This window comes from Protopterus annectens, chromosome 1.part2, assembly GCF_019279795.1.
Source record: "Protopterus annectens isolate FY-2018-M chromosome 1.part2, PAN1.0, whole genome shotgun sequence".
Taxonomy (NCBI): Eukaryota; Metazoa; Chordata; order Ceratodontiformes; family Protopteridae; genus Protopterus; species Protopterus annectens.
Window position 1 is genome coordinate 1,021,291,163 of NC_056727.1, and position 26,277 is coordinate 1,021,317,439.

General features: G+C 36.5%; 1 protein-coding gene across 1 annotated transcript in view; it reads right to left on the reverse strand.

The window, feature by feature from the left end:
- The window catches only part of LOC122792225 (CUB and sushi domain-containing protein 1-like), a 3,080,606-nt gene that overhangs the window by 2,235,794 nt on the left and 818,535 nt on the right, over positions 1-26,277 (reverse strand). The window contains exon 13 of the mRNA XM_044059969.1: positions 17,682-17,870. Coding sequence (XP_043915904.1) covers positions 17,682-17,870 — 189 coding nt within the window. The remainder of the gene's footprint in view (positions 1-17,681; positions 17,871-26,277) is intronic.

Genomic DNA, 26,277 nt, shown 5'->3' on the forward strand with positions numbered 1-26,277 from the left:
CACTATCACAGAACATCACACAAGAACATTATGTGGTTCTTGAAAGCATACAACTTCAGGTGTATTAATCACACTGTTGCTTACAGTATCTTAACAACTTTTATTAAATTTACATCTTCAAGAAACTTTGAAAAATAATCTACATAGATTCAGTATACACTGTCTCAGCACCGGAACCAATCTGTTTTTCTTTTATTGTGTGATTTTCCTCAAACCTAATAAAGGATCATCTCTTCTGTTAGATAATTGCTATTATGGGCACAACACTGTACAATTCTAATCCCCTTGCACTATCACTGACATTCATGGGCATTATGACATATCACAATGTCTTGTTTTAAATTTGAAATTTCCTACACTGATTCATATACCCTTTGTCAACATTTTCCCATAACTGATTAGGCACTATAGATGTATTAGCATTAAAGACCAAACTGTGCATGTGGCTAGTCTCATCTTTAAATGAAGAGTATGGCTTTATTCCTTTTCTTGATGTCTGTTCATGTAAACCACCTATAGCCAGTTCTCAAAGCATATGTATCTGGCTCAGTCTTAGTACACCAAGAAACTCTACATTTTGTTTCTGTCACAGAAAAATCCTGTCATTATTGAAATTATTTGTCTGAAACCAAGACATTTGTACGCTATTCTGGAATATTGAAATGACACTACATATCTGCTATAAGTAACTCTTTTCCTTGTTTAAACCTAATCTCGGCAGTCTCAGTGGCACCTGGTAAAATAACTTTCTTATTATACTATACAATAGCTTATAGCCTGCTTCAACCCACACAACATACCAAGTGGCCCTTTTCCTATCCCAGTAGAATCAGTTCAACATTAACAATCTGGACACTATCATTTTGTAATGTGACTGACTTATTTGACAGAAATATTTCAGCATGAGGCTTCACTTGCTAAATTTTTAATTATTTCATCACTGTGTTCAAAATCTGTACGCCAGCACCACCGCCATGCCATATCATACTCAAATAATTTCTTTAAAATCAAAGGTAGGTTTAACATGTTTAGAATAAACCTTGAAAGATACTGTATCATTCCAACAAGTCTCATGAAAGCTTAGTGATCCTCCAAAAAAGAAAAAAAGTATTTGCACTGCTCTTCTTTGCTTCTCACAGTCTGACTATAAGACCCCGGACATAAAGGCAAAACATATATATTTCAGCTCAGTAACATGAATTTTATAAACAGTATTATTCAGCTACAGGTCACTTCAGTAATTTAACTTGTTTTGAATCATACACGTTGTTGGTCTCAACTCAGAGCAATGTATCATTAATTATATTAACAAAGACACAAAGCCAATCAATTATCTGTGCAACAGTTCTCTGAAATGATGTAATATACATCTTTCTACAGGCAAATTATAAAGTACACAACCTGGAATGTTCCTCATCAGCTCTGATTTGCTAAATTCCCAGGTTTGCATCAGACATGGAAAATAATTTGCTTCTTGTGGGGAGACATCACTTCATTAATGTTACAAAGCAGATACCACTGTACTTATAACAGCTTTAAAAGCCTTTATGCCTGTACAGATATGCTTTTTATCTAATTTTACAACAGTAACTGTGCTGCTAACAGATATATAAACATATACATATACACTTTGCATGTAAAAACTCAATTGTAAAAATCATATTCTATTTTCATAACTTATTGTTAACAAAGATCACTTTCATCTTGTATATATTTGTATATTTTTTGATTGCCAAATGGACTAAGGTTGATATATTTCCACCATGTAGTATATTGCCTTGTATAAAATCACAGACTTAATAATCTGGTTAAATAAGAGGTACCACATCATTATAAATTTTATTTAAAGTACATAAGGGTTATATTATTATGACAGCTACTAAGAAGGGCAAGACCAGCTCGAATGTCACACTGATGGGGAAGGGATGTCAATTTAACATGTGTACCAATAACACTTTGTTTTACAGCACAATAAACCACTCCCTTGCCTGATAAAAAGTATATATATATATATATATATATATATATATACTATTACTCTGTTAATTTTCTTTTACTTGGATCACTTGTCTGTGTACTTAATAAAGGATTTTCAACTGGAAACAGACTGCCTGCCTTGCTTGCATTACTTTTGAATACTTAGTAATTCTGTACAATATTTCATAATATATATATATATATATATATATATATACTTTTTTTTTTTTAATTAAGACAAGTTTATGTTCGCTGCTTCTACTATTATTGTCTGATCTGATTAATATACAGAGATTAACTAGAGATATATAGACTGAAAATCTTGCACACAGAGACATTTCTTACACTGTTTTGTTTATGGACCCACTACACTTGTTTACTGGGTTGTTTGAGACTTCGGGGATATCACGGACACTACTTCAAATATTAATGTGAGAGACCCATGCTGTATATAGCCATCTCCATTAGCACTTCGTTTCATATTGCATATTACATATAATATATCAGACCATGTTGTGCACATTCAGAAACTCTTGATATAGAGCCAAGGCACAAATTTACTTTAGGGTTTCCTCATACATTACAACTAGGTTCATGAAAATGCATTAATGCACGCATACACGTCAGGGTAAATTCATTCATCTACACCATTTATTCTAAATAATTTACATGTGAATGTGTTGATTTATCAATTTAGACTAATTACTAAGCAATTTATAATTTAAGCAAAAAGCTAAGAAACCCAACATCTCGAAAAAGATAAACACTTAAGAAAAACAGCTACTAGAAAACCAGCAGACCCAAGAATGGCAGAAAGTTCCAGTGTTAAAAATATATTTATTAAAATACAGACATAAGCACTTTTGCAGATGACTCTGCTTTTTCAGATGCAAATTCAAGCATGCTAAAACCTCAAATAAATACTTGTGCTTAACAATCAAGTATAGCACATGACTTCAGTCAATTATAATTTAAAGTGAACAACCACTAAAATTTCTTAACCTATTTAGTTATACATATTTATAAAACATACAAATATTAAAACATTAAAACAGAATTTTCATAAAAACTTTTATATACATCCGTCCACATTGGGAGGGTGTGGGGGCATAGCCTCCCACTTAATTTGGTTTTCTGTTGTCTGGTTTTGTTTTGCATTAGTTAATAAAACCCAACTAGGTAGCCCCCCACACCAGCCCAATGTGGGGGGGCTGTGCCACCCACACACCCCAAACGTTATATATACTAACACTACAATATTTAGTCTAGAGAAGGTTGGAAAATAATAGAAATATTATTATATGACCAGCAGATAAGGGAGGCCCAATAGCTATTTTTGATATAGAATGATATAATGCAGACATGAGAAATAATTTGTTGGATGAACAATTTTATTTGATTATAAACAGAAAACTTGTAGAGTCTTTGATATATAATGTCAGTGTCATGCTTAAAAGGTTGTTTACCAATGGTAAAATAGATAAGGGTCTACTTGATTATTTTACTGTGCCTTATCCTGTAATACCTATAATTCAAGGTTTGCCCAAGTTCCATAAAGATCCTATATGTCCCCCATTTAGGCCTATAGTTGCAGGGCAACATTGGTGCACTGACCCTATATCTATTTATCTTGTAAAAATTATTAGACCCTTTTTGAATACAATACCTTATATTTTAAAATATACTAAGCATTTTTGAATGATTTATTTTCTCATATTGAAAAGTTTAAATTTAGTTATAATGTATTTTTAGTAACTATGAATGGTGCATCCCTGTTTTCTCTCATTCCTAATGACACAGGAATAAACAGTATAGAACAGTTTTTAGGGCTATATACAGAATTAGATATAGAGAAAATTGGGTTGATTACTGTCCTATTAAGGTTAGTCTTACAAAATAATGCATTTTTACTTGGAAACACTTTCTATTGGCAGAAATATTGCATAGCTATGGGCACATCATGTGTCAATAGCTACGCCAATCCAGTAATGGCTATCTGGGAGCAAAATGATATAGTTAATGGACAGCATCAAAACCGTATACTTTTTTTTTGCAGGTTTGTTGATGATGTGTTGCTCATATGGGATGGATCTATAGAGCTATTTAATGATTTTGTAGCTTATACTAACACTACTACTAAGTATCTGAATTTTTCTTTTGAAACTTCCGCAGAAAACATTTATTTTCTGGATGTGAATGTTATAAAAGATGAAGATGGAGGTCCCTACACTAAGTTATATAAGAAAACCTGTAGTTGTAATCATTTTCTTCACAGAAAAAGATTGCATCCACCACACATATTTCAAAATGTGGTTCGTAGCCATGTTTTTCGAGCATCTAGACTTAGTGCACGTGGTCAGGATTTTGTATATCAAACAGAAAGGCTGGGTCAAGCCTTTTTTGAGAGAGGTTATAACCAAAATGAAACAGATAAGAATATTAAGTTAGTTAATGACTTAAAAGAGAGTATGGCCAAATCATATTTTTTAAGTAGAGATGATACCTTGGTAGGAGATGTGGCTGATATGTATAATAATAAAAACATCTTTAACTGCAAAGGAAAAAAAAATAAAAGTTCACATGTTTTATTCTAGGGATGCTAAATTGTTTAAAAACATAACTGAAAAAGAATAGAATATTTTAATGACAGATAAGGACATTAAACAAGTGCTTCATTCTAGACCAGGTTTTATGTATAAGAATATGAGGTCTTTAAAAAAGACATCTTTGTTACCCTAAAAGTGATTGAAAGGCAATTGAGTTAAAATGCACTATTCCTTGTTGTAAATGTTTTATGTGTTGATACAGCTGTACTAATAACGTGTTTTTGCATCCAGATAGCGGTAGAAGTTATACTTTTAATGTTCCTGTAACTTGTGGTTCAGAGCATGTAGTCTATCTTGCCCAATGTAAAATATGCCTATTTTTTTATATAGGAAAGAGGGATAGAGCATTTAGAGATTGTATAAAGGAACATATCTATCATATTGATAAAATAAATTATGTTAGTCCACTTTCTAAACATGTTATAGCTACAAACAGCACACACACATTTTCTTTTATGGCTATAGGCACAATTTATGAGAATATTAGAATGGGTGACATAAGGAATACTACAGAACCACTTGAAGCTAAATGGATAGTGAGACTTAGAAGTGATTTTGGGCATGGGCTTAATGACAGAATATCTATTAAACATACATTAAAAAGTAGACCATTACATAGATAGCAAGGCATTGCTATAGTTATGGATTAATATATATATATATATATATATATATATATGCACTTATATGTATATATGTGTATATGTATATATGTGTGTGCATATATATATATATATGTGTGTGTGTATATTATATATATATATATATATATATATATATGTGTGTGTGTGTGTATGTGTGTATATATATATATATATATATATATATATATATATATATATATATATATATATAGATAGATATATACATATTCATATAAAATTTTTATGAAAATTCTGTTTTAATGTTTTAATGTTTGTATGTTTTATAAATATGTATAACTAAATGGGTTAAGAAATTTTAGTGGGCCGTTCACTTTAAATTGTAATTGACTGAAGTCATGTGCTATCTTGATTGTTAAGCACAAGTATTTATTTGAGGTTTTAGTGTGCTTGAGTCATCTGCTAAAGCTCTTATGTCTGTGTTTTAATAAATATATTTTTAGCACTGGAAATTTCTGCCATTCTTGGGTCTGCTGGTTTTCTAGTAACTGTTTACATCTTCATTTTTCGTGGACTTGAGCTCTGGATAAGAACTGCGGTGTTTGTTTCTACACTTAAGAAAAACATACATTAAACACAAAACCCAGGCATAATAAAAATCTTATTTAAAAAACTATTAACATTCAAAATAGCACATCTACCTGGATTCAAATAATCACTCCTGAGCAAATGTTACTTTAAGGAACTTCTAAAGCAGGCTTCTGAGTTGCAGGCTGTAAAGCGAGAATGTATTTCACTCCAAAGAGCCAGTAACAGATAAGCAAAGGAAACTGATCCAGGGCATTTGATGTGGGTCCTTGCAACAAGTAGCAGCCCTTCCTGTCGTGACATCAGGAACATGGCAAAAACATTGTTCATCAGCCGTACTTTCCAATAAGTATAATCTAGATCAAGTACAGCTCTGCGTATATAACATGATCTTAAAAATGGATCTAACAGTATAAATCTCACCAAAGGCAAGTAATATGGTGGTTGCAAGAGCTATGGTAAAAACCTCCCTGTGGAATTTTGCACTCTCTGCATCATGCCAAATCACCATCCAAGAGCCCTATGGAGACAGCTTCTTCTTCTTCTTTTGGCTTTTCCCAGTTAGGGGTCACCATCTGCTCATGATTGGCAGTGGAGTTTTATGGTGTTGAGTTGCCAGCCTGGCACCCAACCTTCAACAGAAGGCAGACACATGCACGCACTCATGCCTAGGGCCAATTTAGAGTGTCCAATCCACCTACAGCATGTCTTTGGGATGTGGGAGGAAACCGGAGCACCAGGAGGAAACCCACACAACCAGAGGGAGTACATGCAGACTCCACACAGAAGGCACCCCAGCCGAGGATCGAACCAGAGAAACCTTTTGTTGTGAGCTGGCAACGTTAACCACTGCACCACCATGGCTGCCCAGCCCTATGGAGACAGCACTGTAGTAAGTTAATCAAAATGATATAAGTGTATGATCACCATAGCAAGATCCATAGATGAAATAAGATTTTGTATCTGCATTTAGGTTGAAATATAACATATGCACTGGTAGTGACTGATGCTGGCCTTTCAGTTTCAGTCTGTTGTCAGAAAGAACAGCCAGATCACACACTTGTGTCCCAGAAATTCCAGTCCATTCCCTCCCCATGGAAAATAAGAGGGGAAAAAGGAGAAGAATGCCCAGTGCTATGTTAGGACTACCTCCGTCTTTGCAGGATTGAAATAACTCTTAAACAACAAAGTATCACTCATCTCTAGTTTCCAGCCATGCAAAACAGGGCAAGGAGTCGTGAGTGAAAGAGAGCTATATGTGAATATCATGAGCATAAGACTGACAAAAAACACCTCTCCCTCTGAGAGTCTCTTTCAGGGGCAGCAACTGCACTGTGATTAGGAAAACTGCCAACACCAAGCCCTGCTGTACCCCCTATTCCAGAGTGCAACTACTATAGTAATTTAAATTTTATACGCCCTTCTGGGAGCTATCCAAGAGAGGGAGAAAGGAAACAAACCAATGAGTAGAACTCCAAAAAAAAAACAACAGCAGATTATAAAACATTCAGAAAAGATCCTAATGCACAAATGCACCCAAGAGCTCAAGAAGGATGAGATCAAACAGAAAGACTGATCTCAAGCAACTGAGAGATGGTTACCACCACATATGGGTTGCCACAGTACTGTGCTACAATCTAAATCTAAACTGATGTCAATCAGAGGTCAAGAGAGGAAAAACAAGAATACAGCTGCTTAAATACTGCTTTCATAATAACCTTGGCAATAAAACAAAGGCATGAAAATGGCTGATAATTCTCCAGATATTCTGCATTCCAAGATTTTTTCATGAATGTGGGTAATTAAAGAATATTTTAGAATACTCATTTTAAAAAACTGTCTTGAAGAGGACCGAGCAATCTAAAACAAAAGGCATAAGTTTTACCAGGCAAAATTTTATCAGCCTAACTGGACCCGTATTAAGCTTGTAGTAAGTAGAACACAAAGATGAAACCATTTTCATGGTACCTTTTATAGTTAGTATAATCAAATGCATCTTTGCAAAATGCTGGTATCACATGCAGATATTCACAGCAGCTCTCATCTGTTGCATGTGTGGAGAGGAAATGGAACCTGCAATATTGGCAAACCTATCTGTAGAGCTGCAACAGGGGTAAGGTGAGAGTGGTAGCTGTCCCAGGAGCAACCATTAAGATGGCATGACCAGCACCTTAGTGCTACTAATGATTAGGTCCCAATATGACCCTGCAGAGCTTTCTTTTGTTCTAAAGCATTTAGACAGCCATGATGTGGGAACATGGCTACATAAATGATAAGAACATTTAGTGTGTGTTTCATGAACTGTAGGAGGTGCTTCTTGTTAGAGTTTCAGATTAGAGCTTTGATAACATGTAGCAACTAGCTCCTTGCAACAGTTCATATGTTCATAGGCATCTACTAAGCTATCTGCCCTAGTGCGCCATTTTAAGCCCAGTCATTTACCCTTTTTGTGCATGAAATTACTTAGCCCATTTGGTTACAGACTGGCCATACCTATCCCATGGTTGCTAGCTATATATTACCCCTAATGAGAATAACTAGGATTACACCATAGACAATTTGTGGGAACCCATGCACGGGATAAATAGGTAGCATTTTGGAGGTACCTCAGTCCATTAGTAGTACACGGTACCAGGGTAAATTTTCTATTTCCAGTCCATTGATCTAAGTTGCACTTCAAAATGGACAGGAATTAACATTGTTTTATGGAGGGGGAGTCTGTTACAGAGCAGAAGAATCCTCTGTGAGATATACATTTCCTTCCAAACCATTCTGTTGATATTGCAGACAAAGTTTAAACTGGGAATTTCTGATGCTATATAATGGTTTGGATGCAGAAAATCCATCAGTAAAGGTCCAGATGATGCCTTATATGCCAAACACAGGTCACCACTTAGCAGTCTGTAAAATAGCAAGTAAAGTGGCAGGGCTTTAAGATGGTCCATATAGGACATATTGTTTAGGTCTTCTATTTAGTAAGGTATATATGTAGGCATTCCAGTTGTTGCATGTGTCTGGACAGATACATGCCAAAGGGGGCATTATATTCAATGGCTGGCCTAATGAGGGCTGAGTAAAGAGTGACAATAACATCTCTAGATCTAGACACATAAGCAGTACAATACAGAAGGACTTTCTTACAGTAACAGACACATGTTGGTCAAAGGTTAGGTCACTGCCCACATAAATACCCAAATCCCATACAGCTGGGTCACTTTTTAAGGGGTGTACTGTCAGTGTGGTGATCCCATGGGTAGATACCTTCCCAAGGATACAATAACGCATTTCTGACATTCAGTTTTAGTCCATGACTTTGACACTAGTAATTTATTTGAGAAAAACCTTCTTGCAGGATGGTCGAGTCATTTGGGGATTCAGTGATTACTCTTAGTTTGCGGTCATCTGCAAACTAAGTGAGGAAGAGCCCTTTGGTATTGGCTTTTACTTCATAAAAGTAGATGCCAAACAGGAGAGGTCACAGCACAGAACCCTGGGGGACTCTAATGGTGACTGGTCTCTTTGTGGAGATAATTTCCCTTATTTTGACAACCTGCATCCTAGCTGGGATCCAGTTTGCAATCCATCAGGTGACATAGGGGTTTATTCCCAGTTTATTTAGGTTTTATACTATGCTTGAGTGGGGGATATTGTCAAAAGCTCTGGCCAGGATAATGTATGTGATGTTTACTGTTTTACCTTCATCCATTGTTTGGTGATCTGTTCAAAATAATCCACAAGACTGAGCAAGGATGATTTGCCCTTGACAAATCCAAATTGAGATGGGTCCAGTGTTTGTAAGGTTTCCTATGTCCTGACTGATTAATTTCCCAATAAGTCTTTTTATGACTTTGCATATGAGGCAAATTTGAATTCATACAATAAATGGCATCTTTCTCTTTGCTTCTTTGTGTGTGGATAGAAATGAAGGAAGCCAATGAACTTGTTCTCATTTTTCCTTAGTTTGATGTCTTTTTTTTTTTTTTGCTTATTTGATCCTTAATTTGGACAACAAACCTGCCTTTGTACAAGACAGTGCATGCCCAGACTATTTTTTCTCAAGCAAGCATGTCCTTCGCCAATGGCTTTTCAGCTTGTATCAAACTTTCTGCATCCTTCAGAGCTCATGGTTAAATTATGGCTTATGATGATTGGTAGACACATGTGGTCTAGGCCATGACATCCAGTGCAGCTTTCAGAGCACAGTCACAACTAGGAAATTGCAGTTGTCAGATGGGTCCATGATAAAAAAAACTAGTCAAGTGTGGGTGGTAAGGTATTATTACTTACAATTATCAGATCCTCTACAATTATCCAACTCCATATAAGAAGGCATCACTTGTAGAAGTCTACTTCCAAACTGAGCCAGGTAATGGCCTGACTGAAAGACTGTTTCCACAACCAAGCTTTTGATTTCCAAACCGAGCTGGATGTGTGAGTCCAAAGAATGTCCAAGTTTATGGGTAGCAGAGGAAACTACCTGAGTGAAGACAAGGGTATCAACAAATGTAAAAGTTCCAGTGTATTTACAGGTCTTGTTATCAGCCCAGGAACTGGGCGGCCACGATGGTGCAGCGGTTAGCATTGCCACCTCAGAGCAAGAGGTTCTCCAGTCCGATCCTCGGCTGCGGTGCCTTGTGTGCAAAGTCTGCATGTCCTCCCTGTGGTTGCATGGGTTTCCTCTGGGTGCTCTGGTTTCCTCCCATATCCTAAAGACATGCTGTAGGTGGATTGGACACTCTAAATTGGCCCTAGGTGTGAGTGCGTGCATGTGTGTGCCTTCTGTGGAAGGTTGGGCGCCGGGCTGGCAACTCGACACTGTAAAACTCCACTGCCAATCATGAGCGGATGGGTAATCCACTGTGGCAACCCATACCTGGGAAAAGCCGAAAGAAGAAGAAGTCATCAGCCCAGGAACTGAAATGCCTTAGGACAAGTTTGGAGATTTACAGAGTAAATCAATCAGTAGAACTGTGAGGTTTTGTATAAAAGCCCTTAGATATTTGTGTGGGCAGATATATTCAAAGATGTTGAGTACTTGTGTATGTGCATGGTTTAAATCTAGACCATGGCCAGAATATAAAATGAATTCCCAAACAGATGTTAAACTTTGATTTACATGAAGGCCCAGTGGAATAGCTACACATACATTTGGCCCAATATTTCATCCAGCTAGGTCTCAATGAAAACAGCTGCCAACTTGTTTCAATTGACTTGTGATTAACTAACACACCCTGAGTCAAGGCAGTTGCAGGTCATGCTTAAAGGATAGGATGATAATACTGACAACACCTGATTTAGATGTACCAGTACCAGACAGGAAGGGCACCTGTGAAGGCAGCATTTCAAGCAGAGGTACCAAACAATTTGGATTTAACTGGCATAAAATGCACATTCATTAAACATGTAAAAGTAGTGGTGTTCTGCTGAAAGTGCAGAAGGTGTTTATAAATGGCTATACCAATGTACAAGAATCAAATGCAGAATGTGGCAAAAAATAGGTGTTCTTTTAGGCTGGTACCATTACTGTAAGTGCATGCACAAGAAGGAACTTAGCTATATATTTTTTAAGCAAGGCACATACTCTAAATTACAGAGGTGACTCCGTGTAGCCTTTCTGCATGAGGAACATGCTTCACATGTTGTTATGGGGTGTTTTCATCCCTAGAATGTGCATGTATACCTACACATTCTAAACATTCTGTATTCTGTGAGGCTTCTGTCTTAATGCCTCTGCAGAAATGTATCTAGGTTTTCAATGTTCTAACCATTCACCATCTGGTGTCTAGGTCTAGCTGTAAATACAACAGGTAAATAGCAATAAACTAAGCAGCCTCATCTCACATATGGGATCTCTTTATATCTTTACTGGACTCACACAGTGAATGCTGCGATGGCTGAATTGCAATATTTATCCAATGGAATCTTTGAAGATTCCCCATTAGTAAATTAAATGTCAATAAAAACACTGTGTCTATTAAAGAGGATGTGTATTTATTACTTTGCTGGGCTCCCTGTTGGAAGTGTAATGTTTAATATGTGAATCTTGACACCATAAAGATTACACTTGTGAGTTCAATACAATGAATTCCAAAACTCACAGTTACTTCACTGCAGAGATTATACCTGTAAGTTCAATACAGTGAATTCCAGAATTGACAGTTACAGCTTTAAAATTATTATATTTTAGCATTATCCTTTATCTCTCTTCCAGGGCCTGATTACACACAAGTAGACCTATGCAGCTGCCTAGTCTTGTAATCAAATCCAAACTACAATATGCCTTAGCCATAGCCTTTAAATCTAGCCATAAGACTAATATTCTCAAGTAAACAAAATATGTAGGTTTATGTTTCCTTTCAGATGCCTTCGACATCATTGTCTTTCTCTTAGAAAAGCCAACTGGTTTTATTTCACTGCATGTGCCTCCCTTGTTATGGTCTTGGCCTCGTTTGCACTCACACTGTTGCACCTTAACGGATACCTTTCATTGGTCATAAACATATCACTAAGTTATAAAAGTACTCACTATGGTTTCAAGTTCAGTTGGCCCTTATGTGTGATCAGTCATCGTTTAAGTTAATCACAGGGGAAAAGGGTTTCAGCAAAGTTGTTATCTTAACTGGAGCACTGTTCCCATAGAAATATGGAATGAACTAAGTCATAAAAGCCTTTGGATCCAAACTAAAGTTATATCTTACCAAAAACTATAAATGCCTCTGCTTTGGGAAAAATGTCTGAACTGAGGGATTCTAAGCTGGTCTGTCTTGAGCATGTGATCCTTCGTATTAATTGAGCAAGACATCAATTGCCTTTGATTGACTCTAATTCGATTATTCCATACCTGTAAATACTATTCCCAAAAGTATTCACATCTTTTACTGCAGCAACATATTCTCACTGCATGGTATTCTTATATTTTATGTTGTATTTATTTTTATCACATGTAACATTCTTGCGCTGCTAATTAAACAAAATATAACAGCAAACAAGCACTATAATAAACAAGTGAAAAAGCAAACAAATAATAACAATAAACCATACAATACAGTTTTCAAACACTACACTGGTGGGAACTATCTAAATGCATTTACTTTAGACTCAGTGCAAAACAAAGACAAGTATATCTGTGTCAGCAAGAAATTTAAAATGAATTTTGACCGTTGAGCACATCTGCAGTGAAGAAACCAGCCACAAGAACTCAAGGGCTTTAAAAAGAAAATGAGTTACTGTAGGTGTATAGCTACATTTCCCTCTTAGCCTGCTACTGTAGAAAGTAACTGGTCTAAAGCAGAAATAACTGGCTCTACCATGGCTAGGGACAGCAGCTGCTCCCCACCCCCATCAGCTGTAAATACAATCCCCAGTTAAACATTTTCTTTTTAGTAATCAGTAAACCAAGATAAAGCTCTAGGTGAACAATGGTAACCCAGTAGATACACTAGAATTGCCCACTTGTAAAACAGAGGCAGAAAGATACTTAAACTGCCACTTTTTGTCTGCTTCAAACTAGGTATCTTCCCAGAAAGGACACAGCTGAAATCAGGTCTATAGATTGTTTTTCCCTACTAGATTTTAATAACTCCTAACAATTTGGCTATTTAGACACTTACCCTACAATCTTTAGCCTGGGGGGTTCTAGCCTGCTCCATTCACTATGCTCACTTCGCTCCCCTCCCTGCCCTCTATTCCTACCCTCCCCCGGTACCTCTACATTTATTCTTAGCCTTAACCCCACCCTTAATTACCACCAATTAGGCTACACCTCTAGTCACCCCCCTCCCCCCTACATCCAAGACAATCCTGCTACTACCTAATATAATAACAATCCTAACCTGCGTAGTTCTAGCTCCAATTACATCCTACCAAGGCTCCACAGACACATGCCCAACAACTTCCACTGCACTCTCTCAACACCCTCCCTCAAACATTTACACTATAACTACACAAACTCTACCTCCAAAAACATCCTCCCAATACACACACTCCATTACCAAACACCTAACATGCTCAAAAATAAAATATCCCTAAGATACCATAAGCAATTTATTATGTATATAAAACATATCCTAAACACCCGCTATAAATAGCCCTCACTGGAGACATCCATCCAAACCCTGGTCCTCCCAAATCCAACCCAACCAAAAACCCTAGTCCAAGAACCCCCACCCCCACCCCCAACAACTCAACTCCTAGCCAACAAAAAAACAACAGACCTACTTATAATGTTCCTAAACATCAGAAGCATATGCAATAAAATCCAAGAACTACATGCCAGCATAAGCATGTATTCCCCAGATATTCTCTTCCTAATTGAAACCTGGCTCAAACCTCACATCAAAAGTGAGGATATACTTCCACCCGAGTACAACATCCTTTGCATAGACAGATTGCCCAAAAAAGTAGGTGGTGTAGTATTGATATGTAAACACCACCTCAATATTTAACTCCTGAACACATCTGCCCCTCACCACAACAATGAAGAAATCACTTATGCCAATCTCAAACTAAACCCAAACAAAACAATCAATATCATAGGATGCTATTTCCCACCACCGCAAAATATTACACCCCCAGAAAATCTCTTTAGCTGGGCTACTCCACTCTACCCCAGGAAACCATCATTCTTGGCGACTTTAACATCAACTGTCTATCCTGTAATAACAATCTCCCAACCATTCACCTTAATCTCCATGGGTTCACTACCCGAATCAACAAAAACCCTAACAATCATACCTTACTTGACTGGATCCTAGTCGACAAAGCCCCTTACTCTTACCTAGCAGGCTGCTTACCTGACAGTCTTAGTGACCACTCCCCCACTTTCATAATTCGGCACCACACAAACAGTGTGAAGCCCATTATCCACAGGCAAATATGGAACAAGTTCAACTTAAACCTCAACTCCTTCATCTCCTCCCTGCAAAAAATTAACTGGTCACCACTAAAATACTGTCCACTTTTTCAACAGTACCTTCCTCTCCATCCTAAGCATTCATGCTCCTGTAAGAAATGCCAAAGTCAGATCCAGCCATGCCCCATGGTTTACAAAAGACCACCAGAACCCTAATGAAATCCAGAGATAAGGCCTGGGAGCACTGGTGACTAACAAAAAATAACTCAGATAGGCAATCGCTCCTTGAACTGCGCAATAAAGCCAAAAAGCAAATAAAATTAGACAAATCCCTCTACTATAAATCCACCCTAAACTCTGCCAACCACAACCCTAAGCATTTCTGGTCCACTATTAACAATATCCTCCATCCAAGGAAGGTTGATATCCACCAGCCATCCACTCCCCTCTCCTCCAGCAGAATTGATGAATCCTTCAACAAACACTTCACTGAAACTATAACATCTCTAAACAAACAACACTTCCTTACAACAGCCCCCCCAACTCCTAACCCTAACCCCCCACTCCCCTTTTCTTCTTCACCTCAGTACCTACCTCCAACATAAAAAAGACTAGTGTCAAAACTTAAACCCACCAAACTCGCAGCTGACAACCTCCACTCTGAATATTTGAAAATTGTGGCTGGTACACTAGCCTACCAAATTTCAATTCTAATCAACCATTCCATAACAGAAGGCTATGTTCCCTCAATATGGAAAATATCCCACATCATTCCCCTCCATAAAGGCACCCACCCCACAGACCTCTCCAATTACAGCCCCATTGCTATCCTCTCCCCTCTCTCCAAGATACTTGAAATGTATCAACACCCAGATCTCCAAATACCTCCTAGCTAATAATCTCCAACCAAAATCCAACATGGTTTCAGGCCATATCACAGCACTACCTCTGCTCTCCTTCACCAACACTATACTTCACCACAAAAATAATGGCCTTTTCTCTACAGCCGTATTTCTAAATCTCTCAAAGGCCTTTGACATGATATCTCAGGAGCTACTACTTTCTGCTCTCCCCAACCTCTCCTTCTCACAATCAGCCTGCAACTGGTTCCACAGCTATCTACACAGATGCCAGCAATCAGTAATCTGGGACAATAACCTATCACCTCGCCTCCCAGTTAATGTCGGAGTTCCCCAAGGGTCTATCCTTGGCCCTCTACTATTCTCACTTTTCACTAACAACCTACATACTGCCACCACACAAGCATCTCTTATACAGTACGCAGATGATTCTACTCTCATCTGCTCTGCCCCCACCATCACTACAACAAATTATACAGGAATCATTCTCTTCTATAGAAAGCTGGCTATCCAATGCTCAGCTCCTACTTAACCCAACTAAGACAAAAGATTTCCTGTTCCAACCTTCCAAAGCCACCCAAAACATCCCCACTTCAACATTCTCGCCAAAGACAATACCATCATATCTCCATCAGAACACACAAAATTACTCAGTGTGGAAATAGACAACAAACTTAGATTTGACACCCACATATCTCTCACAATAAAAAAAGTTCACAAAAAAACTTGGTGCATTATATCGAAGCCGCCAATTCCTAACCAAGGCGGCTAGAATCTCCATAGCCAATTCCCAGCTAATCTCCACCCTACTCTATGCATTCCTCATGCTTACCAACCTTAGAAAGACAGGCCTACACAAGCTGGATGCTTGTTACAACAAAATTGCTAAATTTGCCACTGGAACCTCCTACTGCAGCCATCATTGTATCTCCCTTAAAGAGCTAAACTGGCTAGAACTCCCACAACTCCTTCACTTTAATCAACTCACCCACGCTCATAAACTTATTAACCACCCCCATGACATCCCTTCCCTTCAAACTCTTCTCCAACCCTATCACTCCACTAGGCCCCTAAGATCAAGTAGCAAAAATCAACTCACTGTTATCAAACCCAAAAACTCAGCAGGAGAAGCCATATTTTCATGTAACATATCTAAACTTTGGAACAATCTTCCACCCTCTATAACTACTCTACCTTCCAGCAGCCTTTTCAAGACTGCTCTCAAATTCCACTTAAATTTGCACTGTCTTTGTCCTTGTTCTAATCCAGACTAACACCCCCACCCTTACCCCCCAACCTAGACTATTAACCCAACTATACTACACTACCGCCACTACTAACCACAGTCAGAATTAGCTAGTTGTCTTTACATACTTTAAAATCTTTTCTGATAACTTTGTTACTAATATTATAAATGACAAGAAACTATCTTAACTTGCAACATTTACTGTAAATACTGTTGATAATCAATATCTTGTTATAGTATTAAAGCCAACAACCTGTAAAGTTGTTTACTATTGCTGCAACTTTCTGTCTCTATTTATCATGTACATGATGAGGAGCTTTTCTCCCCGGGCATCACTGAAAAAGGACCTGCGTCCAGCCGGAATGTAAATAAATACAATAATAAATAAATAATGACATTCTAGATGATTCCTTTAAGTTTATGGTGGAAGTGTGTACAGTGAAACAGAAATAGATGGGAGTTTATGTGGCAGTTCTTCATCTTTTCTTTTATGCAAGATAAGTGTTTTGTGGTTCTTGTACCAGTTAAGAAGTCTGTATTATTAGTGTTCCCACAACAGAGGGAATATTATTAGACAGGAGGCAACTAGTTAGCCTCACATGATAGCAGTACTGTTGGAGAATAATGTTTGCAAAAACAGAGCATTCCAATCAAGTCCTAACAAAAGCAGTTCTACAAGGTGGCTCCTGGTGTTTTTGATCCAAGGTATTAAACACATAACTTAAAAAAACAGCTCCCATAACAATTTTGTTCACAATTCTCAGTAGTGCCAAAGTAATTATTCACAAAAATATGACTAATAGAAAATAATTAGGTAATTGAATAAGAAATATGAAATTAATAGGATTTTTTTTCTACACATTCATATAACTTGCTAAGGATACGCTGGGTAGAAAACATATACATAAACATATACATTTATTTCCTCAATACTTTCATAAGAGTTATCACCTTCACAGCTAGGAAGAGGTCTGCTCCACTGGAAATTAGGTTCACATTCCAAAGGTTCTTTGTCACTGAGGGTATATCCTGAATCACAACTGAATGTCACCAAAGCTCCTACGTAAAATTCATTTCCATGACGCTGACCATTTACAGGAATTCCAGGATCCAGGCAATGATCTGACTGCAGTTTTACAGCTAAAAATAAACAAGTAAACAGATAACACCGAGGCTTTAGTGTGTTTTCCTTTATCAGACATATCACTATATGCATCAAAATTAATTTAAACAAGACCACACCAATGGTGCGGGGTACAGAAGCCCTGAATGCAACTCAGATGACCTGTGTTCAACTAGCAGAACAGAACAGGAAGGAATGAGAGGCCAATTCTGACTCACCTATCTGGGACGAGGGAGGCTGCTCTAACATAACACTTGGGTGACACCCAGAGGTAGCACTGGGTAATGCATCTGTGCACATGAGTATTAAGCAAAAGCTGCCTAGCTATGTAATGCATATGCCACGGTAGCCATGTGTAACCGCATACAAACTTGCTAAAGGATTGAAACATTAGCAGAGCTCTAAAGAGCTGCCAGCTGGGTTAAGCTCACCTGACCAATTCACTGCCCCACTGACAACCACTTAACTCTTGCCTGTAAACAGAGGTGAGACTGATGAGCTAAAGACTGAAGAAAAGAATGGACCTTAGGGCTCTTACCTGGGCAGAGATGGGCCCAACATTCCCTCTGAACAGGGTCCACGTATGAGCTCAAGTGATAAGAAAGGAACAAATTATTGGGATGTAATATTATTGCTTTGTTGGGGACCCAGAGTGTCTAGAGCTACAGGTGGGGGTGTTGGTGAGCTCACCCAGGGGCTAAGTCACAGTCTGTCAGGACTAACAAATGGGTAAGATGGCTGAAAGTAGTGGTGCCATTGGGTCAGTCTGAGCAGACCTGGAAGGAATTAAATAAAAATAGACTTAGGGTAAATCAGAGTTGCAATTTTAAAAATCTGACGCCAAGGAAATTAATTTCTAACTTGAAAAAAATATGTTTGTAGTATATTATATTTTTAAGATACAAGCAAGCTAACAAAAACTCAGTTAAAAGGAACTCATGTATTTGTTTAATGACAACCACAGCAAATAACTTCTGTAATTATCCATCAAATTCAGTAATCTCACCAATCATTTCCTGTGTGTTATTAATGATGTGGACTCCTCCTTCACCCATTCTCAATGAATCAGTAGAAAATAACTTACTCTGAATATTTTTCAGTGGGGTAAATGCATCTTCACATCCAATGTGTTGTCTTTGCTTTACATCCCCCTACCTTCCACATATAGAGAGAAAAGGAGACTGTCTTAACTCTAAGCATAAGACTGCTACCCTCTACCCATGATCATGTAATCTCAGATACTGTCAATGAAAGGGACTTTAAATGAAAGTTAATTAGTCAGTTGTCTCTCACAGAGTCCATAAACAAAATGAATAGATTCCACTGAAACAAATTACAGTGAATGCTACTAAAAGAAAATTTATTGTACCCATGCATACTCCTTGTCCTGATTCAAAAGGTCCTATAGCAGAAAATCATCAGCAAAAGCTTGAATGGCTGTAGATAGTATTCAAGCAAGATTACCTGTGTCATCCTGTAGATTCTGAGACACTGTTACAGTTATTGTATAGAGCCATCACATGACTGCCTTTTACCCCAAGTGCTCTATTAATTGTATCTGATTGTTGTGTCTCTGCATACCAGATGGAGTGCTTCCAGTAGAAAATGGAATATTCTTGTTACACTTTACACCACTCTCTGAATGCAAAAGATACTATCATTTTGTGGTGATGTAGGTAAATGCATTTCTATCAATAATTTGAACATTTTAAAACCAGTTTTTAACTTTGGTTTAGCTAAATTCATCTGCCATTTCTTACTTCACCTCCATCCAGCCTCTACTTACAATTTATGGAACAGGTCTGCCTCACTAGAAATTAGGTTCCCTAATACCATAAACTTAAAGAAATCTGATATCAATTCAGATATGTAACTGGGCATTTTCAGTGTTCCCCAGCAGCTGCATTCCACGGTAACATTCTTTTTTGGGTGTCACGGTACACAGACAAGTCTGTCATCTTTTCAAATACCCAGAGTGAAATATGCCACACAGAACAAAATATTATGCTGAGCAAACTGCATTGAAATACACGGAAAGCAGCAGGTTTTACTTTTCAATAACAGAAAGATCACTGTTGTAACATTTCAGTTATTTCCATTGGTTCACATCACATTAAAATGTTTGCTGTAGAAAATCACAAAATCCTGCAAGCAATCATTGCTGGCTGGTAAATCAGAAGCCAGTTGGCATTCTTCACATATCTAGTTTTTTTTTTTTTTTTTTGCAGAGCACAAGTGTTCAAAGTAGGGTCTGGTGGTGCCCCTCCACATAATGCTTATGACACCAAGAGGACCTATGGCATCCAGAATTAACCTAACCAATGCTCAAACATGCATCTGCAAATAACAATTTAAACTATCTATTAAAAGCAGCCAGTAATGACTGTAGAAGGTCATCAAAGTGATACTGAATGTGCTGTGTTTATCTGTACAAGGACTAAACTTAAATGAATGGATACAAGCTTATCTGTCATGTGGAGGTAATATGTTAACATTATAAGTTTCACAGACACAATGTAATGTAATGCATGCTCAAACATGCATCTGCAAATAACAATTTAAACTATCTATTAAAAGCAGCCAGTAATGACTGTAGAAGGTCATCAAAGTGATACTGAATGTGCTGTGTTTATCTGTACAAGGACTAAACTTAAATGAATGGATACAAGCTTATCTGTCATGTGGAGGTAATATGTTAACATTATAAGTTTCACAGACACAATGTAATAAACTTTTTTTTTAAGGCAGAAAGCCATGCGTGAACATCATTTTTACTCCTGCTCTTTCGGAAGTGATCTTGCTGTTGGAAAATTTCTGTATGATGGATAAAAGACCCCCCCCCCCCCAAGAATGTACTATTATCTGTCAAAAGATGAGCATTGCTGCTTTCAATCAGTTAAAAATGGGTAGAACATTATGTACAATGAAAACAGATAAACATGGTGGGAGGTGGTCAGCTTTTATAGATAACAGTTGTCTTAGTGCTATAAATAGTTTGTTAGATGAACTTACTTATAAGTTTGACTTTGAACAAAATCAAGTTTGCATATAAAATAATTCATTATATGTTGTTAACTGTGTTAGTAGGCAAAATTATCTTTTTTGATTTATATGCCCTCTTGTGTACCTCACCTTATGGGGTGCAACTTTTGTTTGTAATATCTAAAATATATAAAACATGCAAATTGTTCCTTTTAGATCACTTGTTTCTGCTTTAGTTCAAAGACTGAACCTTTAATAATCTCTACTGATACCAAATTACAATACGTAATATCAAAAAATGAACAAACGAAACTACAAAAATAAAAGAAATAACGGCACCAACTGTAGTCAAAGATACGTTAATAGAAAACTGCTTTACTGCGTGAGCGCTTTCATGCAGAGAATCTCCGCACTTCTTCAGACAAACAGAAACACAGTGGCTACAGCTTAAATAGTTACAGTCTTAATCAGATAATTGAACAATTAATTACTATTATCTCAACTAGATTAACCTTTTATATATAAAAACAATTGAACATTAAAAAAGGCTTAAATCATTCAATATAAGTAGAAACATTCTTATATAGCAAAAAATAAGAATGTATAAAACAACCAACACCATACTACAAATATAATGTTAACAAATACATACAAATACTAGTTCATGTGTCATAATTCATAAATTGTATATCTTTAAATAAAATATTTTCATATTAAGATACATATTTTTAATACCTAAAAATATTAACTTAAAAGTTTCCTGATATTCTAAATTTTGCCTATTTATACTAACTCTGTCAAAACAACTATCTCAGGATAGCCTTGAGTTTTAACAAACATTTAATTGAGCAGAACTCGTTTAGACCTGGGTAAACTTGGGCATTAGTTTTTAATTGCCACAAAAGTTCTTGTTCTTCTAGTAACAAATTCCAAGGACCCCCTCTCTTATCTTTTTTAACCTGCTGGACTACCATAAATAAAAATTTGTGTTCTGTATACATTGTAATATGTCTTGCTAAAGCATTCAGAGTGTTATTTTTTTGTAATAGCATATAAATGTTCATATATGCGCAAAGGGCGCTCCGTCTTTCCAAAATAGAACGCGTTGCAAGTTTGACAAAGTGCTACATATACCACACCTTCAGTTTGGCAGTTGTATTTGCCATTAATGTAATATTTAACTCCTTTGATGTTAAAGGTATGTCCAGTTTTGATGTATCTACAATAGTGACAAAAACCACATTTAAACATCCCTTTTACGATTAGGTGCTGTGGTGACGGTCTCTCCAACAGCGTTTTTAAACAAGGGGTTCTTTTGAACACCATTCTTGGCTTAGGACCACAACTCTCATTACATATTGTATCCTGTGCAATAAATTCCCAATTAATGTTTAAAATGTTTCTAAATTCAAAAATGTGTTGATTAAACTGGGTAACCATACATGTGTTATAGTTATTCACCTCATGGTTACTGGCCACTGTAATAGGTTGCTCAGAAATGGATTGGCTTACTGCATCCTGAACTGGTGTAACAGTGTTCTGATTCGTTAAAAGAGGTAAAAGTAAACCATTGTGACGTTTTAATTTGATTTCCTTAGTTAAATCGTTAATTAGTTTACTAGGATAACCTCTATTCAGAAACATCTGTTTAAGCAAATCACATTCTTGGTTAAATAGATCATCGTTAGAGCACATTCTAGTGGCCCTCACCAATTGGCCTTTCACAATGCCTTTTTTTTGTGTATACGGATGGTTACTAGTAAAATGTAACAGTGAATTACTGTATAGCTTTTTCCTATATATGCTAGTAACAAAACATTTTTTGTCAAAATCTTTACTAATAGAAATATCCAAAAAATTGATTGAAACCTTGTCCGAGACAAAAGAAAATTCCAAGAATGAAGTAAAGGAATTCATGTTGTGCATAAGTGTGTTAATTTTTTCATCACAATCTTTGACTATCATAAAAACATCATCTTGGTATCGCGTATACCATACGACGATGTCCTTAAAAGTAGGATCATTGAACAGGAATGTTCTTTCCCAGAACGCCATGACAGAATTAGCGAATGAGCCGCCGCAAGGCGAGCCCATCGCGACACCAGTTTTTTGTAAGTAGATGGTGTCTTTGAACAAAAAATAGTTATTGTTCAGTACTAATTCTAATAGTGCCATTATTAGATCAATTTCAGCCCCATCTATACTTTTAAGTAAAAGGAAATCCCTAACCCATTCAATGCCTGTGTCCTGTGGGATGACCGTATACAGATTAGTGACATCAGCTGTCATAAACACATAGTTAACATGGAAAGGAATTGCATTGAGATTTTTTAACACATGCCATGAATCAATGCAAATCTGTGATTCATTTGCCAGAATATTTTTAAGCTTGTTATCGACCCATTTTGCACAGGCATATGTAATAGATTGCCTGCCGTCTATAATGGGTCTAAAAGATGGGTTAACCAAACCTTTATGATATTACAATACGTAATATCACAACTGTCGGCATATATAAAGCACTCCTGGCATTTTCAAGGAAAATATTTCAGCTCTGCATGTTAGTCATGCTGAATGTTTGCGACAGTTAATTTTTGCATGTATTCCCCAGTGAGTTAAGTTTACAATGGGTTAAAGTTAGAGTACTTAGCTAAACTTTCTAGTTATATAGCAATTAGATAAATCTTATTTATACATTTAGTATATTAAGCCTGTCTACTAATGTTTTTATGCTTCAGGGTTTTATTTTCAGCAGATTTCTGGTGTTGCTATTAAGGCAATTTTGGCATCAGTATTTGCTAACATTGTTTTCGCAAACTAGAAAGAAATTTAGTTTGTTTAGAACAGTTGGTTTCAAGAGCATAATCTTTCTATTAACTATACCAATGATTTATTTTCCTATAGAAAGGTAAAATTGCATTTATAACATTCACAGAAGAACTTGCACAATCAACAGAATTTTTGAAATGCATCTATGTGAATTCGGAAAATAATATTAATTGTATGAATGTACATTTTCGGTATGATCACAGCAGTAACAGATTGATTAAGTATTCATAGAAAAGTAACTGTTGTGAATAACATATCAGTCATTGCATACTTAGTGTTAAGGAAAATATAGTAAAAGGACAACTTGAACCTCTTCCAAAAATGGACCGTTTGGACAATCATTTCTTTCAAGGTGTAGAGCTATTAGGAAAAATGTTTATGGATACAGGTTACCCAGAGAGGTTCTTTAAACAAAACTGATGCTGCCATTGGTAACAGGAGGAAAAACTGCTTGCTGATTTTGAATGACAAAACACAGTCAGATATTGTTACTAATGTAAATATAAACAGGGACACATGTTTTGAATCAGCTATGTGTTGTTGTCATAATTAGGATTGTGCTGGTACACTGCTACAATTGTAACTAATGTGAAACTCCTTATGGATAATTAACCATTGTATAGAATAGTGGACAACAGTCATAAGTTGATTATTAGAGAAGATGTTACTTAAAAGGAATCTTAGAAATGTACTTAGTAGCTACAGCAGTGCCCAAAAGAAAGAAAGGTATTTTAAATGTGTCTCTTCTTTACACAGTATATTTATTAATAAAGGTGTCCAACTTCCCCTACTTCATGACTGATCAATAACAGTTCCCCAATATCCCAATTTCAACCATCAAAAAGCTACTTATTTAAAAGTATGTTTGAACAACAGTTGTTTTTATGTGGGCATAACCATCAAAAGCTATGCACACATATTTATGCCTATATTATGCCCAATGGAAGAATGAGATCAATGCACTAGATAAATATTCTTTTAGCTTGCACATCTGTTAAAAAGTTTGCCTTTACAGTTATGGACAGTGTTCCTCTAAGAAGAGGTGAGCTGAAATCATTATTGGAAAATGAAAAACGCATGTGGCAATTAAAGACAGATGTTTGTCACCACGTAGATAAAATGCAGAGAAAATGCCAGTCTAGTGGAAATATCACCTCTGTCTCCCTATTGCACAGACAGTAAAAAAAAGTTGTCTACAGTTATCACATTCCTCTCCCCTTGTTGAGCAAGTCAGTGTAAGATGCTCACTCCCATCCTCCTTTGCCTGCTGTTCTAGAGCTATACCGGGCCATGTGACACCTTTGTCCTGCTGTTATAAAGCTATAATGGGTGATCTGACACACAGTCAAAGCTTTATCCTTCTATGTCAAAGAGGCAATGTATGACAGGATTGCTAGCTGGGAGTCAGCTACAAACACAAACAGCACTTGCACCAAGAGACAGATAGAGGCTATGATGTCTCATACTACAGCAACCTGGTATGACATTTCCAGATCAAACTATGGTATAAATTTGAGCATCCCACTGGCTCAAGCTTATGCCATGTGTGTTCTCTCAAGAAATAAAATGTAATCGAACTAAACATTTCACAAACTTACTATGATGTAAATCAAAATGCTTTGAATTGCCTCTCATTGTTTCTTACTATAAGCAGACTTTACATATGTAAATCAACTGTTGAGACTTTAAAAGTTAATTTCAGGTGCATTTTCATTTATTCATGCAACACTACATTGAGAGCGAGAGAGAGAGATTTATGTTAAAAGACTATATTTAGAACAGAAGGTTGTGCTGCATAAATAAATAAAAAATTCAAAACCATTTAAGACAGAATAAAAGCTTTGGTGAAAAATTAAAGCAAGTCAGGCAGACAAGTAAATTGCAAATGAGAGAATGCAGTGTATACTGCCATACTACTAATGTTAGTCTGTTTAAGATTGGTGTTACTCAATACTTTATCATCTTTAAAGAAAGAAAGATTTTTTTTTTTAATTTAAACTCTGTCTTTGTATGGTCCTTCTTTGTACTTATGTTCTTTTACCATATAATTTTACATCATGTAAAGGGGACAAAATAAATTATTTTTGTTTCACTGAATGCGATTTATTAGCATAGCATTCAACATGCTCACCTGAGCAACTAATTCTAACATAGCCCTTACTTGCATAGAAAACACATTTAGTTTTGTTCATTTTATCACTGCTGCAAGCATAGCAAAACACATTTAAATTTGTTTACTTTTATATTTGCTACAATAAGAACATCATATGTTATCTTACATTAAACCAGTCAATGCAAAATAATAAATACATTTAAAAGAATCATCAATACTTATTGCACATATATATGTTAAGGGAAATAGAAAGGATAAATTCTGGCATGAACATTCACAGCAGATGCTTCAAGCAAAGGTTAATGACTTGCAACACTGAACGCAAGATGAAAACAACATAAATGCAAAACGGAATGAAACAGCTCCAGTTAGGAAACTACTACAGTACCAAATGTTACTTTTTTGAATTATATTAAACTTCTCTATGTTAATTTTCCATTACAAAAAAGTATAGTGAAAAATGTCATAGAGTAAGTCAGTGGATCAACCTCAATCAGTTT